Source organism: Primulina tabacum, chromosome 4 (genome assembly GCF_025594145.1).
Source record: "Primulina tabacum isolate GXHZ01 chromosome 4, ASM2559414v2, whole genome shotgun sequence".
NCBI classification, from domain to species: domain Eukaryota; kingdom Viridiplantae; phylum Streptophyta; class Magnoliopsida; order Lamiales; family Gesneriaceae; genus Primulina; species Primulina tabacum.
Genome location: NC_134553.1, coordinates 43680162 through 43698290, shown reverse-complemented (window position 1 = coordinate 43698290; position 18129 = coordinate 43680162). Strand labels below are relative to the sequence as shown.

General features: G+C 36.8%; 1 protein-coding gene across 1 annotated transcript; it reads right to left on the bottom strand.

The window, feature by feature from the left end:
* Window positions 1–16855: 16855 nt before the first annotated feature.
* On the bottom strand, window positions 16856–17753 carry LOC142541662 (uncharacterized). Its single transcript, XM_075648139.1, has 2 exons — window positions 17589–17753; window positions 16856–17487 (listed from the first exon to the last, which is right to left on the bottom strand). Exons 1-2 carry the CDS (start codon window positions 17673–17675, stop codon window positions 17071–17073), a joined length of 504 nt encoding a protein of 167 aa, XP_075504254.1. The 5' UTR covers window positions 17676–17753; the 3' UTR covers window positions 16856–17070.
* Window positions 17754–18129: the final 376 nt, after the last annotated feature.

Here is an 18129-nt window from a genome sequence, read left to right as displayed (position 1 = left end):
TAGCTATAGCACCAGAGGATCAGGAGAAGACTACTTTTACGTGTCCCTATGGTACGTTCACTTTTAGGAGAACGCCTTTTGGGCTATGCAATGCACCGGCCACTTTTCAGAGGTGTATGATGGCTATATTTGCAGACATGGTGGAGGAAATCATGGAAGTCTTCATGGATGACTTCTCGGTATTTGGCTCTTCATTTGATCATTGTTTACATAACTTATCTCTTGTGTTGCAGAGATGCCAAGAAAAGAACCTAGTTCTTAATTGAGAAAAATGTCACTTTATGGTCCAAGAGGGCATTGTCCTGGGACATAAAGTATCATCTAAGGGATTAGAGGTGGATAGAGCCAAGGTGGTTGCAATTGAAAAACTTCCTCCACCAAAGAACATCAAAGGAATAAGGAGCTTTCTAGGACATGCGGGGTTTTATCGGAGATTCATTAAAGATTTTTCTAAGATCACTAAACCCTTATGTAATTTGCTTGAAAAAGATTCCACATTCATATTTGATGATGATTGTTTGCAGGCTTTTGAGAAAATCAAGAGGGCATTGGTGACAGCACCAATCATGATAGTGCCGGACTGGAAAGAGCCCTTTGAGCTGATGTGTGACACAAGTGATTATGCCGTTGGTGCAGTATTGGGCCAAAGAAGAGAAAGGATGTTTAGGGCAATCTATTATGCAAGCCGTACTATGGATGCTGCACAGCAAAATTACACCACGACTGAAAAGGAGATGTTTGCTGTAGTATTTGCCTTCGACAAATTCAGGCCATATCTGATCGGCACAAAGGTAATTGTTTTTACTGACCATGCAGCCATTCGCTACCTATTTGCCAAGAAGGATGCGAAACCACGCTTGATAAGGTGGATACTGTTATTACAAGAATTTGACTTCGAGGTCAAAGATAAGAAGGGAAGTGAGAATCAAGTGGCTGACCACTTGTCAAGACTTGAGCTAGAGGATAGGAAAGAAGAAGGAGAAATACAGGAAACATTTCCGGATGAACAACTTTTTGAGGTAAGTTCAATACTCCCTTGGTTTGCTGACATTGCGAATTTTTTTTCTTGTGGTATTCTTCCTCCAGATCTGAACTACCATCAGAAAAAGAAGTTCTTTCATGATATCAAAATTTTCTTCTGGGATGATCCTTGTGTATATAAGAGATGTGCTGACCAAGTGATTAGGAGATGTGTTGACGGTGTCGAAGCACACCAAATTCTTGAGCTATGTCATTCATCTGCATATGGTGGACATTTTGGAGCGACACGAACTGCAGCTAAGGTATTGCAATCAGGTTTTTTATGGCCTACTTTGTTTAAGGATAGCTATACCTTAGTGAAATCATGTGATAGGTGCCAAAGATTAGGAAACATCTCTAGGCGTCACGAATTGCAACTGACAAATATTTTGGAAGTTGAACTTTTTGATGTTTGGGGCATAGATTTCATGGGACCCTTTCCCCCTTCTTTTGGTCAATCTTATATATTATTAGCTGTAGATTATGTTTTGAAATGGGTGGAAAGCAATCGCCACCAGTACTAATGATGCTCGTGTTGTAGTTAAGTTTGTGCACAAGAACATCTTCACCAGATTTGGAACACCGAGGGCCATCATAAGTGATGAAGGTACGCATTTTTGCAATAAAATTTTCAACTCACTTTTGGCTAAATACAGTGTGAAGCACAAAGTGACACTAGCATATCATCCTCAATCGAATGGACAAGCTGAAATATCCAACCGGGAAATCAAACAAATATTAGAAAAGACTGTCAATACAAACCGGAAGGATTGGGCTATAAAATTGGATGATGCACTGTGGGCTTATAGGACCGCATTCAAGACGCCTATTGGGATGTCTCCCTATAGGCTGGTTTTTGGTAAAGCCTGTCATTTGCCGCTAGAATTGGAGCATCGAGCATTTTGGGCAGTTAAGAAGTTGAACTTTGATTTGAAAGAATCTGGCGATAGCAGAAAACTACAGTTAAATGAAATGGAGGAGTTCCGCAATGATGCATATGAAAATGCCAAGATTTACAAAGAGCAGACCAAGAAGTGGCACGATAAACTCATTGTACGAAGGGAGCTCAAACCAGGACAACAAGTACTCTTGTTCAACTCCCGTCTGAAGTTGTTTCCTGGTAAGTTGAAATCACGTTGGTCAGGTCCATTTTTGGTGGAGACAGTGTACCCTCATGGGGCGATTGAGCTAAAATGCAGTGATGGGAGGACCTTCAAGGTGAACGGGCAGCGAGTTAAGCCATATTATGGAACTGAAGTAAGGCAACTTGACAACATTCCTTTGGGCGGATCGACTTGATGTAAACTTACGGTAGTCGGGCTGAAGACGTTAAACCAAGGCTTATTGGGAGGCAACCCAAATTTTTGTTTCTCTTTTGCAATTTGTTTTCGATTTTGCTTTTATTCTAGTATTCTTATTATAGGTTGTTTATTTTTTTTTAATATAGTGTGTGCTTATATCTTCCCAAAACTAATGAATTCCACTTGTTTTATTCTCAGGACTCAAAAAAAATGAAGAAGAAAAATTTTTTTCCCGAAGGAATACCGCACCTGCGGTACATATAAAACCGCACCCGCGGTTAAGGAAGAAAAATTTTCAAGAAATTGCCGAGAAAGCATACCGCACCCGCGGTTGTTCTTGCACCGCGGCCGCGGTTGATTCATATCGAATTATGCTACATTTGCCGAGAGCACACCGCACCAGCGGTCTCCTGTACACCGCACCCGCGGTCATTGAATACTGAATATCAAAATTAATTCGAGAGCACACCGCACTCGCGGTCTCTTGTACACCGCACCCGCAGTCATCGAAGATAAAAATTATAAGAATTCCCGAAGGAACACCGCACCCGCGGTCTCTTGCACACCGCACCCGCGGTCGATAGTTTTACAAACAAAATGGGGCAGAAATTTTCATAATCGAAGAACACCTCTCTCAAATTTCTCTCCTTCCTTCGAAATCCTTTCTTAAGAACAAATTTTTCACACTCAATTTTTGTTATTTCTTCAACAAATTTACCACTCCAACCTAAATATCTTCATTCATTCCATCAAATATCACTTTTCTTTCCACAAAAATCAACATCAAACCTAGGGTTTCAAAGGGGCTCAAAAATTTCTTCAAATTGGATGGAGCTTTGATTTTATTCTTCAAGAAACATTTCAACATAATCAAGGTGAGCAAATCCATTGCATATTTGTTGAAATTTCGAAATTGAAGGTGTTATTTGCTATGGAAGGAAATTACGTTTAGTGAAGTACATTCTTGGTATTGTGGATATTGTTGATTGGATTGTTGTGTATATTGTTGAGGTGTGCATATTGTGAGTATTAAGTTTGGGGGAGTGCAAGAATCATTCAATTTTGTGAATTGGATTGAGGAGAAGTTGGTGATTGAAAGGTGTTCGATAAAATGCCTCCAAGAAAAAAAAATCTAAGGGTGCATCATCATCTGTGAATTACGATGCAAACAGGTTTTGGGACGAACAAGCGGAGGAGAACTATGGAAAGATTTTGAGCAAGAGCATTATAAAAGAAAGGGGACTTGATCTTAGTTTCCCTCGAACTGAAATTGGACTAATGCTTACTGCTCGACACTGGGATGAGTTTGGCAGGCAGCCACAAGATGCTGTCATTTCGTTGGTGAGAGAATTTTATGCTAACCTCAAGGTTAGGCATGATCAGTTGAAGGTGTTGGTGCGAGGAAAAATGGTAGCCTTTGATGCACATACGATCAATACGTTATATGGTATCCCTCATGTAATGCACGATGAATATGAAGAATACCGGGCTGAGCATGTAAATTATAATAATATTCTTCAAACAATTTGCATAGAGGGAGCGGAATGGAGAATGAGGGATGATGTGCATGTTAGCCTAGCTAAGTCTGATCTCAAAAGTGTTGCCAAAGATTGGTATTCATTTATTTCTGCTAGGATTAAGCCTACTGAGCATACCACCACAGTCATCAAGGAGAGGGCTATTCTTACTTTTTGCATTATGACGGGAAAGACAATTGATTTAGGTCAATTACTTCAGAGTTCGATGCTTGAATATGCAAGAGGTAACTCTCCTAGTGGACTCCTCCACCCTTCTCTTATCACTGCTTTATGCCAAAATGCGGGAGTGACTTGGGCAGTAAATGAAGAATTGTTGAAGCCTAAAAACCCCATTGTGGTAGTTCAACCACATAGGGTAGTTAGAGGTGAACAAGCTGCGGCACGTCGAGCAGAAAGGGAATTTAACAGAAGAGCTGCAGAGAAACGTGCTCAGGCTCAAGCTCAAGAACCACAACCACAACCGCAACAACGAAATAGGAGAGATAGGTTGACCCAGTTGGAAGAAGATATGCAACATCAACGCCAAGAAATGGATGCATTTCGGTTTAGGACCGAAACATTTATGGGATATATGATGGATTTTACATCTGTCTTGGCTCAGCAATTTCCATCGGCTTCAACGTCTGGCAATCCATTCCCACCTCCTCCACAGTGGCCACCCATATACCACCCGCCGGAGTTCCAACCACCACAAGATGACGAAGATGATGAGGATGGCGATGACCACTGACGGTCGTCGCCCGAAGTATGTGTATTCTCCTAATTTTCATTCTTATTTACATCGAGGACGATGCACATGTTTTAGTTTGGGGGAGACTTGATTTATTTTATGTTTGCTTGTGTGTTTATTTTCTTTTCTGTGTTTATTTATTTATTTTGTGTTTATTTATTTTTGTAGTAGTTTGCTTGTGTGTTTATAGTCATGAAAATTTTTATTTAAAATGGCCAATGATGAGAAAAGAAAAATGTTGCATTAAGAAGAAAAGTCATGTATTACATTCATGTTAATCGATCAATTTGAAAAATTTAGAGAACAATCATGAGATTTGGTAAGTTTGAGACTTATAATTTCTATACAACTCTTTGATTTTCATTTGACATCGAAATAAATTTTTGCAAACACATATATGATTGAGGCAATCTTTGATTTTATTTGGGCCTATTTATATTGTTCATAAATATTCATTTGAAGCTCTCTTGAGCCTATATGAAAATAAAAGAATTGTGTTCTTGAAATTTCTTGGAAGCCAAGCACTTTTCTTTTGAGATGCATTGAGACACCATTTTCACGATGATTAGATTCTACTTTGTGTTGGTGAATTGAGATTTTGTCTAGAACTATCCAAACATCACTCAAGGCGAAATACGGACAAATTATGATTTATGAATGATTTAGGTGATTTTTGGATCGATTGAGCCTTTCAAGCTACCAAATAAAAAGAATTTATCATTTGTCATCTCTTTGAGCTTAAATGAATTCGAATGGCACACGTTAATATGTGTAAAAGACCCACATTCGATGTTCTTTCAAATATCCCACATTTACTACCCCGTTGAATATCTTAAACATTAATTTCCTACCTTCTCAAGGGAGTAAGAATTCAAAGGATCAAAGAAATGAAAATTCTCCTACAAAAAAAAAAAGAAAAATGAATGATGTTACATTGATGAAGTTGGAGAAAAAGGGGAGAAAAAGAGATGAAATAAATAAAAAAATTGGAGATAAAAGAAAAAGTGGAGTTTGCAAAAGAAATAAAATTCAACTTACTCCCTTATTTGAACTCCTAATCTTTATTTGTAGCCATGAGCCAAGGCCTAACATTATAACCATTGAAAATCCTATTAACCTAGTCATAGTTGTCCAATATACTAGTGGAGAGTGATTGGGAGGATCTAGCTTATGGACAATCGATAAACACTTTCATTGAGTAAGAATCTTGATCAATTTTACACACACCTCATTGCATCAAATATTTATTGGGTATCCCTTTCTTGAATGAATATTGCTTTGAACCAAATTTTTACCGGAAAAGACCTCTTGATTTGTGTTTGTAAAAATTGAAATTGATTGAGAGTGTTTTGAAACATGAGTTGAAGAGATTAGAAGTTAAGAAAATTAACCGATTGCATGATTTTATCCGGATGAACAAGTGGTTGGATTGATTTGAATTGTGAATGCATGAAGAGTTAGTTAAAATATCTTGAGGCCAAGTTCTTTAAAATATTTCATGACTTGTTTGTTTGTGTTGTTTTGTTTTGCTCGGGACTAGCAAAATCTTAAGTTTGGGGGAATTTGATAAGTGCAATTTATTGTACTTTTATTACTTGTTTTTAACTTGAAATTTTGTTATTCTTGAGCAGGTTTTATGTGATTTGTTTTTGTTTTTCTTGTTGTAGTTTGGAAGCTTAGAATAGAATTTGGAGTAGCAAATTGTTGAATTGGAGTAGTGCAAAAGATAAAATGGCCGAAGTATGACCGCACCCGCGGTATCATATGGACCGCACCCGCGGTCCTTGAAGTTAGAAATAAAAGATTCTGCCGAAGCATGACCGCACCCGCGGTCCTTCTTTCACCACACCCGCGGTCACTGAATTTCGAGACTGAAAGTTTCTCCGAAACAACACCGCACCCGCGGTCCTTCTTTCACTGCACCCGCGGTCCTTCGCAAAACAGAGTCCGAAAAATCTGTAACTTTGTGGACTTCGAATAAAAGTAGAGGAAAATGGTGTGCTGCGTGGGGAAGCTTGTCTGGACTATAAAAGGCTTCTATTATTCACCATCTAGGGTATTGGGGAGCAAAGGAAAGGAGAGGAGGCTACAAAGAAAGGATTGAAGCTCAAGTTCATCATCCTTGGAAATCTATTGCACATTTCTGGACAGAAATTTCATTGCACTCCAAATCTCTTGTTCTAAGTTCTTCTTTCTTTATTTTTATTTGATATGTCTTGTTTAAGATTCATGTGTTGTTGTGTTATTTTTATTATGAACTAATTCTTATTTCTAGAGGAATGATGGAACAAAACTAGACACCATGTGTTGGGATTTATGAATTATGCTATATAAGTTTTCCTTATTGTTCATTTGTATTTTTCCAATCTTAATGCTTTCATTTTATTGGCCATATCTTGAATGATTCTTATGTTTATAATTTATCACTTGGAAAAGGGAATTTATAAACAAGAAAGGGAAAAATACATCGATGGTATTTATATAGTTCGGGAGGACATATATTGCTATTGAAGCCATTAAAAGAAGTTATTGCTTATTGTGTTATTTAATATTAGATTGTTGACGGGGACGTTACAATCTTTTGTTAGATAATTAGTATCTACTTAGCACTCGGGAGAGGGAGTAGATAATTTAGAATTCTTTGCTGATGTATAATAAGGACATTTATAATATAGCTACACAAAATAACACATGGTGGATAGTTACGTGAAATCGGACCTCTGGATCTTTTATTTCATAGTTATTTGTTATAAAAAGTTTGGTGTTATAATATAATTAAATTTATTTTCAATTTAGTTATTGGTGCAAACAAATCTGTCAATTGATTTTTCTAAATAAAATTGAGACTATTTTAATTGCAAGCATTAATATACATTTAAATACGTACTCCTCGTGGGATCGACACTTGTACTCGAAAATACATTTTATTACAACTTGACGTTGTGCACTTGCAAGCAATTAAGAAATCACGCGACAGTAAGCTTCTGAAGTGATGACAACCCAAAAATATCGATTGCATCTCTCATTGGTTTGTAAAACTTCAATAATTCTTAAACAAAAAAAATTTCTCTTCATTCGAAATCACCTCAAAAATCTTTCCCACAGTCATCTTTATATGATATTTCAGCCCTAACAATACGTTATCGATTTTTGTTTCCTTTTGTAGCCACATTTACGGCTTGACTTTGCCATTTGATGCAAAAGGCGGCATGTTCCAAAAATCTATAGCTTGGTTGTCGTATTGTTGTGAATAAAAATTGATCAATCATGAGATCGAAAATTTCATCATCCGGTGATGGTGATTAGTGGAAGAAATTGTTAATTGTTTGAAAGAAATTGAATTGTTTTAGAATGAAAGTGGAAGAAGTTTGATTTTTGAAAGCTATAATGAAGTGAATTTATTGGAAATTGGAGAATATAGCCGTTACTAACCATTGAATATTTCTATGCAATTTTTTTTATTTTTAATATTTTTAAAGGATTTTTATATATTTTTTAACTTTTAAAGGCTAAGATGATCTTGGTCATTGACCTACAATGGACAAATAATCTTAATAACTTTTTTATATATGTTTTAAAAATGTTTAATTATTAATTTTAATTTAATTTTTTTGTTAATTTAAATAATTTAAAATTACCATATTAATATGATAATTAATTTATTTATTTTTTAACATTTTATCGTGTTTAGGACATTGATTTTTTTAAAATAAATAATCAAATGTTTTTTGAATGATTAATTATATTTTGTTCATCAATTATTCTTCGACGTACGTAAAAATTAAAATAAAAAACATAACATTAAATTGATTAATTATATTTTTTTTCCTCAATTAACATAACAGATGATGTCGACCCAATTCCTCAACTCGGATTTCTCGCCCACTGTACTCGCCTAATAAGTTTACCGTGTATTATGGGAATTCAATCCCGTGGCTTTATCAGTCTTGAATTTATGACAAACTCACATATTCAAATGTGGAATCTCAATTTGCGAAAATTCTGGACATCCGCCGTTTTCTAATTTTTGGAGGTTTGTGCCTCATGTGGATCTATTTTCTAGTAATTAATTTTGGATATAATTTTCTTATATATATATATATATATATATATATATATCATGTGAAACGGTCTCAGAAGACTTTATCTGTTAGACGGGTTAATCCTACCGATATTCACGATAAAAAATAATACTCTTAGCATAAAAAGTAATATTTTTTCATGACTGACCCAAATAAGATATATGTTTCACAAAATACGACCCGTGAGACCGTCTCAAACAATTTGTTGCCAAAGATTTATACATGAGTTTTTTTAATTGATTGAACATTGAAAATAAATCAATCGACATATACTTATTTAAAATCTACCATAATTAATATTAAAAATGTTTAAATTCACTTTGAAATTTTATTCACGCAAGAATTTTAAATCATATATCAATTCCAGCACAACCCAATTATAATACCAAAACTCATCTTTTCAATCTATTTAAAATAACGAGTTTATGGTTTTAACGGCAACTTGTGACGTGTGCCAAAGTACAAAACTTAGATTAAACAAACAAACAACATTGGTGGGTGGGTTTTTGAGATAAACGGACAAAAGAACGAGGTTTAATTTCAAAACGTTAGGAGCGTATATGCACATGATCACAGTTGCCGGTAACATGCAACTTTCGTTTTCAAATATTTTCAAGATTTCAATTTCTACCCCAAAGTAGAATTAAAATTTACTACCTTCCAATTTGTAACAGATTGGACACTATTTTTTGGGTGGTGGATTCGCCATCTATGAGTTTATCTCAAATGTAATATATTTTTTTGTTTTGCTATGAAATATGTATGTAGTGTCATATAGGTTGATTTGAGTGAAAATATGAGATTTCATGTTAAAAGTATTATTTTTCACAGTAGACATAGATCGAATCGATCAGTTTCATGAATATAATACACAAATTGGTATTATCTATAAAATCAGTCAATTATGTCCTTTAGAGAACAATATACAAGATTTAAAACATATTCTTTTACTTCTCTCAAAAACAACAATACTCGATCGATCAAGAGTAGCGATCTCACGAATCTTTATCTGTGAGACGAGCCAACCCTACCGATAGTCACAATAAAAAATAATCTCTTAGCATAAAAAGTAATATTTTTTTATGGATAACTCAAGCAAGAGATCTGTCTCACAAAATACGACCCGTGAGACTGTCTCACATAAGTTGTGGCGCCCCAAACCTCGCCACGTAATCATATAACATGTGACGTCATATGCATAAAAATTTTCTTTTCGACGACGTAATAATATAATGCATATACGACAAAATAATGCCATCACCACACTATCTACGTCAGTGTAGTAGAAACAGTTTAATAAATACACACATACAACTCAAATAAGACAAGAACCATATTGTTTCTATTTACTATTAACTACAGGACTGTTTGACTAGACACACCTAGTCCTTCACCACTATCCTGTTTCACGCATAGTCCTGTGACTTGCCCAACAGAAACAGCCCCCAAAGGGTGAGCATATACAACAATTATCATCGTAATACATAACAGTTATATTAACGACATAAAATATAACTGAAATCATAACAGAAATACCGCCTTTGCCGTTTCTGGACAATCAGCCAACAACAATCTCAACAACATCACAATGCAACAACATCGACGATACGTCGCACCCCAACACCGACGACAGCAATATCGTCGAACGAACAACAACATCGACGATACGTCGCACCCAACACCGGCGACAACAATATCGTCGAACGAATAACAACATCCACGATAAGTCGCACCCCAACTCCGGCGACAGCAATATCGTTGAACGAACAACATCAACGTGACAACATCAACGAGACGTCTCCCAACAACGATAACCAACAACATCAACAATAATAAACAACAAATATAATACCAAATCACCCAAATCCAGTGATTTATCGTCGTTCAACACAATAGTATTCATCAATACTAAACAATAACAACATATGCTCATACGTCAACACGTACCTGATAATCGAGTATATATAAAATCTGGTTATTTTACAACATCCGTCAATTTACAAAAACTTTATATCAACGTGTAGCCTATACTTCGTAGACTCCGAATATATAATCAGAATTAATAACAACTGACAAACAACTATCCAATCTCAGTTCAACGATTAAAAATCCCTAATTAAAACAAATTAGGAATAATTCAAAATAACACCACTATAATCTTCTCTACTTCGTTAAAATCACACTATTCAACAATATTCAATTTCAGTATGATTTAACAATTTATCGGATTTTTCCAGAAATCGACGAATTTCAAACATCACCAAAACTACAAAATTTATACATCAAATCGAAGGCCTTGTGTCAACGATCCCAGAAATGAAGTCGGTTCGTCGATTGGATAAACCGATAAGTCGCACGATCGAAAAGAAACTCAAAATGTTATTTCCTCATCTTTTCTCGATTTTCTCACTGTGAAAAATGTCTTCTGCCCAAACGTTGAACATTTTAATACTAGTATATAATATATATTATTTTATTAATATAATATAATATAATATATAATATTTAACATTTTAATACTGGTATATCCTTTTGGACCAGTCAAACACTCAAATTTTCCAAAACTCAAAACATGAAACTTTTATATTTTTGAGTTTTCTACGTTATATCCAAATTTCAAATCATTTGGACTTCATATGACCAACATATATCATATTTCATTTTTTTTTAAATCGTTAATTATTTAGTAATATCATATTACTAAATCAACAACTTGTGATATTTACTTCAGGCATTACATTTCTACCCCCCTTAAATAAATTTCGACCCCGAAATTAAGTAAAAGCAACAATAACATGCGTAAATAAAGATACGTCATACCATCAAAATAAGTAGGGGTAGAGCTCCCTCATATGCTGCTCTGTCTCCCAAGTGACCTCTTCGACACCTCTATGCTCCCACTGAACCTTCACCATCGGTATAATCTTACTACGAAGCTTCCGTTCAGATCTATCCAAAATACAAACTGGTCTCTCAACATAAGACACGTCAGGATCTAACTGAACATCAGAAATATCCAACACATGTGAAGGATCCGGCTCATACTTCCGCAACATCGACACATGCAACACATCATGAATACCAGATAAAGATGGAGGTAGAGCCAATCGATAAGCCAAAGTGCCTATCCGCTGTAATATCTCATATGGGCCAACATACCTCGGTGCCAACTTTCCTTTCATACCAAATCGTACTGTGCCACGGAAAGGAGAAACTTTCAAAAATACTCGATCGCCCTGCTGAAACTCTAAGGGTCTTCGTCTTTTATTTGCATAGGCTGCCTGTCTATCTTGAGCTGCTTTCAATCGCTGCTGTATCAACTTTACTTTCTGTTCCATCTCAAGAATCATATCAGGACCTGTGACTGCAGCTCGATCAACATCATCCCAGTATAACGGAGATCTACAACGTCTCCCATACAATGCCTCAAATGGAGCCATCTGAATACTACTCTGATAACTGTTGTTATACTCAAACTCTACCAATGGAATAGATGACTGCCAAACAGATTTAAAATCCATAACATAAGCACGCAACATATCCTCCAGCGTCTGAATAGTACGCTCAGTCTGACCATCTGTCTGAGGATGATAAGCTGTACTCAATCTCAACTCTGTCCCCATCGCAGTCTGCAATCCTTCCCAAAAATGAGAAGTAAACCGAAGATCTCTATCAGAAATAATAAACACTGGAATCCCATGCAACCGTATAATCTCTCGTATATACAACTGTGTCATCGTCAAGTACGTACTACTCATGCTATAGGGTATAAAATGTGCAACTTTCGTCAATCGATCAACAATAACCCAAATAGCATCAATAGTTCCAGTGCTTCTTGGCAAATGAGTTACAAAATCCATTGATATATGCTCCCATTTCCAATTCGGTACTTCTAAACTCCTCAATTCACCTCCTGGCCTTCTCCTCTCAGCTTTGATCTGTTGACAATTGAGACATCAATGTACAAAATCAATCACATCACGTTTCATTCCCTTCCACCAAAACTGAGAGCGTAGATCCTTATACATCTTCTTGCCACCAGGGTGGATAGAATATCGACTACAATGTGCACGCCGCAACAGGCCCTGGCGCAACTCAGATATATCAGGAACTACCCATCTATCATTCATCCTCAAACTGCCATCATCAGCCACTCGAAAACGAGTATCTTGTTTCCGAGAAACTAACTCCTTCCATTGCTGAACTCTCTTGTCTGTCATCTGTGCCTCACGAATACGACCATGTATATCAGGTTCAGCTAAGAAGGTAGATACCTATATAGGAGTCGTCGAGATATCAAAATCATATCCCAAGGAACAACAAGACATCATCATAGCTGATAAACGACTCACATCCACTGCAGTACAATTCACTTTACGGATCAATGCATCAGCTGTAAGATTGGCTCGAACAGGATGATATTCAATCTCACAATCATAATACTTCAGCAAATCTAGCCATCGTCTCTGTCTCATATTCAACTCTGTCTGTGTAAACAGAAATCTCAAGCTCTTATGATCAGTATAAATCATAAACGAGGTACCATATAAATAGTGTCGCCATATCTTCAAGGCAAAGATAATGGCTGCTAACTCCAAGTCATGCACGGGGTACCTTGTTTCGTGTGGTTTCAGCTGTCTCGAGGCATATGCCACAACATGTCGATCCTGCATCAAAACACATCCCAAACCATGTAATGATGCATCAGTATAAACAACAAACCTCTCGTTTTCCGTAGGGATTGATAACACCGGTGCAGTCGTCAGTCGGTGCTTCAACTCCTGAAAACTCTTTCTCATATGTATAAAAATATACCACCCGCTGATAACAATCAACTGTCGCACAATATCTCCTCAGCACATTAATTCCCACAATACAATCAAAATCAGTCATCTCTAGAATAATCATATCAGATCTCAGCTCATAGCCCTCATAAGAAATAATACCATCTGATATCATAGATAAACTGATATATCAACTCCAGAAGGTGTCGAAACAGAAAGAGGCATAGACAATGGAGACGAGCGCATATGATGCTCAACCACAAACCTCTTCGATATAAAAGTATGCGAGGCACCAGTATCAACAAGAATATAAGCAGGATAAGAACATAAATAACACTTACCCGCTATCATCTCCTCTCGTGCCTCCTCTGCCTGCTCTCGTGTCAAAGCATACACCTGTGCCTGAGGCGGACCAGCTCCCTACATACGTGGCTGTCCTCCAGAAGGTCGTGGTGTAAACTGCTGAGGCTGTCGTCCTCCTCTCTCTGAGGATCTACCTCTAGCACTCCTAGGCTCTCGCTGTCCTTCACGAATAGGACACTGTCTCGCCAGATGACCAACACCGCCACACTCAAAACAGGTGATCTCGGTCTGTGTACACTCTCTGATCAGATGAGGTCCCCCACAACGATAACATCTCACTGCTCTGGACTCTCCTCTCTGCCCCTGAACAGACTGAGAACTGCCCCCACGACTTTCAACACGTCATGAATCAAATCGACGCTTCCCAGATGATGCTGAAGAAGAAGATGAACCCTTCTGATATTTAAAAGACTGTCCATGAGGTCGCAATGACTCCCTAGTCGGCTCTGATAATCGTCCCTGAGCCCCATACTCCTGCATAACTAACTCAGCCATCTCAGCCCTCGTCACTGCATCCTCAAATGATACCGGGTTGTTTGATTGCACACGATCAAATAACTCTAACTTCAACCCTTTCAAGAAATGCTTCATCTTAGCATGAACATTCGTAGCAATATGTGGCACATATTTCAACAATGCAGAATATCGAGTCTCATACTCAGCAACAGACATACTACCCTGTCTCAAATCCTCAAATTCTTTCTCTTTCTTTTTTCTGGCTGCTATAGAAAAATATTTATCAAGAAAACGAGACCGAAACACATCCCAATCAACAGTACGGCCCTGAGCTCTCAATCCGGCCTCAGTCGTCTGCCACCACAATAGTACATTCCGCGAAAGCTGAAATGTAGTCAATCGTAACCAAGCAGACCTAGCACACGGTGCAGTCACAAATATCTGCTCTATCCTCTCAATCCACTCCTCTGCTCGCTCACCGGTCTCAGAACTATCAAATCTCGGCGGAAGATAACTGCTGAACTGTGCCAAAGTCAACTCACCAGGCAATAAAGGCTGATCTGCTGGTGCATGTCCCATAGGAGGAGGTGGCAATGGATTTATCTGTCCAAATCCACTGTCAACCTCGCCTGTTTCCTCGTGTGGATGTACCTGTTCTCTAGCTGCCATCACTGGAAATCAAATTGTTAATCATAACATTTAACAATTACAATCCAGTAATCATCATCACACCTTTCGCACGAAAGTACACGCAACTAAAGAACAATCAATCATATCGAGAAATCATCAATAACAAGTCAAATGCACGGACACACGCAGATAATATCGTCATCCAACTCCCTCATCACAAACCCAACTCTTAACCATCCCAGACATCTAACATATGCTCTGATACCACCAAATGTGGCGCCCCAAACCTCGCCACGTAATCATACAACATGTGACGTCATTGCATAAAAATTTTCTTTTCGACGACGTAATAATATAATGCATATACGAAAAAATAATGCCATCACCACACTATCTACGTCAGTGTAGTAGAAACAGTTTAATAAATACACACATACAACTCAAATAAGACAATGAACCATATTGTTTCTATTTACTATTAACTACAGGACTGTTTGACTAGACACACCTAGTCCTTCACCACTATCCTGTTTCACGCATAGTCCTGTAACCTGCCCAACAGAAATAGCCCCCAAAGGGTGAGCATATACAACAATTATCATCGTAATACATAACAGTTATATTACGACATAAAATATAACTGAAATCATAACAGAAATACCCCCTTTGCCGTTTCTGGACAATCAGCCAACAACAATATCAACAACATCACAATGCAACAATATCGACGATACGTCGCACCCCAACACCGGCGACAGCAATATCGTCGAACGAACACCAACATCGACGATACGTCGCACCCCAACACCGGCGACAGCAATATCGTCGAACGAATAACAACATCCACGATACGTCGCACCCCAACTCCGGCGATAGCAATATCGTTGAACGAACAACATCAACGTGACAACATCAACGAGACGTCTCCCAACAACGATAACCAACAACATCAACAATAATAAACAACAAATATAATACCAAATCACCCAAATCCAGTGATTTATCGTCGTTCAACACAATAGTATTCATCAATACTAAACAATAACAACATATGCTCGTACGTCAACACGTACCTGATAATCGAGTATATATAAAATCTGGCTATTTTACAACATCCGTCAATTTACGAAAACTTTATATCAACGTGTAGCCTATACTTCGTAGACTCCGAATATATAATCAGAATTAATAACAACTGACAAACAACTCTCCAATCTCAGTCCAACGATTAAAAATCCCTAATTAAAATAAATTAGGAATAATTCAAAATAACACCACTATAATCTTCTCTACTTCGTTAAAATCATACACTATTCAACAATATTCAATTTCAGTATGATTTAACAATTTATCGGATTTATTTCAGAAATCGACGAATTTCAAATATCACCAAAAATACAAAATTTATACCTCAAATCGAAGACCTTGTGTCAACGATCCCAGAAATGAAGTCGGTTCGTCGATTGGATAAACCGATAAGTCGCACGATCGAAAAGAAACTCAAAATGTTATTTCCTCATCTTCTCTCGATTTTCTCACTGTGAAAAATGTCTTCTGCCCAAACGTTGAAACTCACGTTTGTAAGTTTCAAATTTATCCAATTTTAATTTTTTTAATATTATATTATATTATATTAATAAAATAATATAATATAATATAATATTTAACATTTTAATACTGGTATATCCTTTTGGACCAGTCAAACACTCAAATTTTCCAAAACTCAAAACATGAAACTTCTATATTTTTGAGTTTTCTACGTTATATCCAAATTTCAAATCATTTGGACTTCATATGACCAACATATATCATATTTCATTTTTTTAAATCGTTAATTATTTAGTAATATCATATTACTAAATCAACAACTTGTGATATTTACTTCAGGCATTACATAAATTTTTGTCATCGATCAATGGATCTAGGAACATACATGATGTTAGTATTATTAATTAATTCCATATGAAGTTTCTTAGCACAAATAAGGCGTACAACCCTTCATCCAAATCCAAAAAACCAAAAAGTAAGGAAAAAAAACACATATAACTAATTACTAATTAAAAAGTACTTAATTTATTTGATCCAAAACAAAGGAAACTTTGTTGGATCAAATTAGTTACACACTGATTAAAAGTGGGGGAAAAAAAGCTAAAGCGTGCTCAGTCATCACGTGACCAAATATATGGGCATGGCGGTGGTCGAAATCCGATGATGCTGCCGGTCCATGTTAAGCTCCCCGAGGCTGATGTACGGGATCTCTACCTCGCCCTTCATAAGCTCGCCGGGGCTCGCCCGGGTGGCGGTCCGGTAAGGAGTCGACGACCCGCTCATGCTCTCAGTGATGTAAACTGGGCCGGATATCGATCCAATGCGGGCGTGCCGGGAACCAGTGCTCTGTGGAGGCGCCGCCCACTTGTCGAACTTGAAGAAAAGCAACGCATTGCGCCACCACCTCTTCTTGGCGTTCTTCTTGAATTTCTTGGAGGAATCGTCTTTGGAGATGGGCTTTTGCAGCTTGAAATGCAAATCTATATGGGATCTTGGTGCCGACTCCCTTTTGTGCTTTCGGGCTTCCTCCAAAACCTTGATTCATTTTCAATTATTGAATCAAAAACCAATATTTTTTTTTGCACAAGATAATGATGAAAATCAATGTTCAATCTCAGCAGAAGAATATATAGTACCTGAAAGTAGTCGATTTGAGCGTCGAAGCCATAATCACTAAAGTGTTGAGGTTCGCAAATGGGGAAAATGGGTGATTTATTTGACATTTTTTGGATGTTTTCTTCACCAAATTCTAGCTCTTGGTATTATTTTTCCCACACTTTATTTTGGGGTTTTAACCTTCGTTAAAATTGAAGTGCCAATATTATTGTTTCATCATTTCATCTATATATAGAAAGAGCCAAGGTTCTAAAAAGCGTGAAGTATTCCGAAGCGCGGATGTCAAGCTCTAAATTTTTCAAGCTTAAGCGAGATTAGCACATGCTTAAGCGTGAAAAAATGTTTTTTATTTTTTATGTAATTGTAAAGATCTCAAACCAATAAATAGATAAAATATGATAAATTTAAGTCTGATACATTAATTCTCATATTTATAAAATCATAAAAATCTCAAAATTACAATATTTATTTGTTTTTGCAACTAGACCCTATTAAAAAATGTTAAATATTTGTCAAATCATTATCAGACATGCTTAATCATAATTAAAATTAAAAATTAGA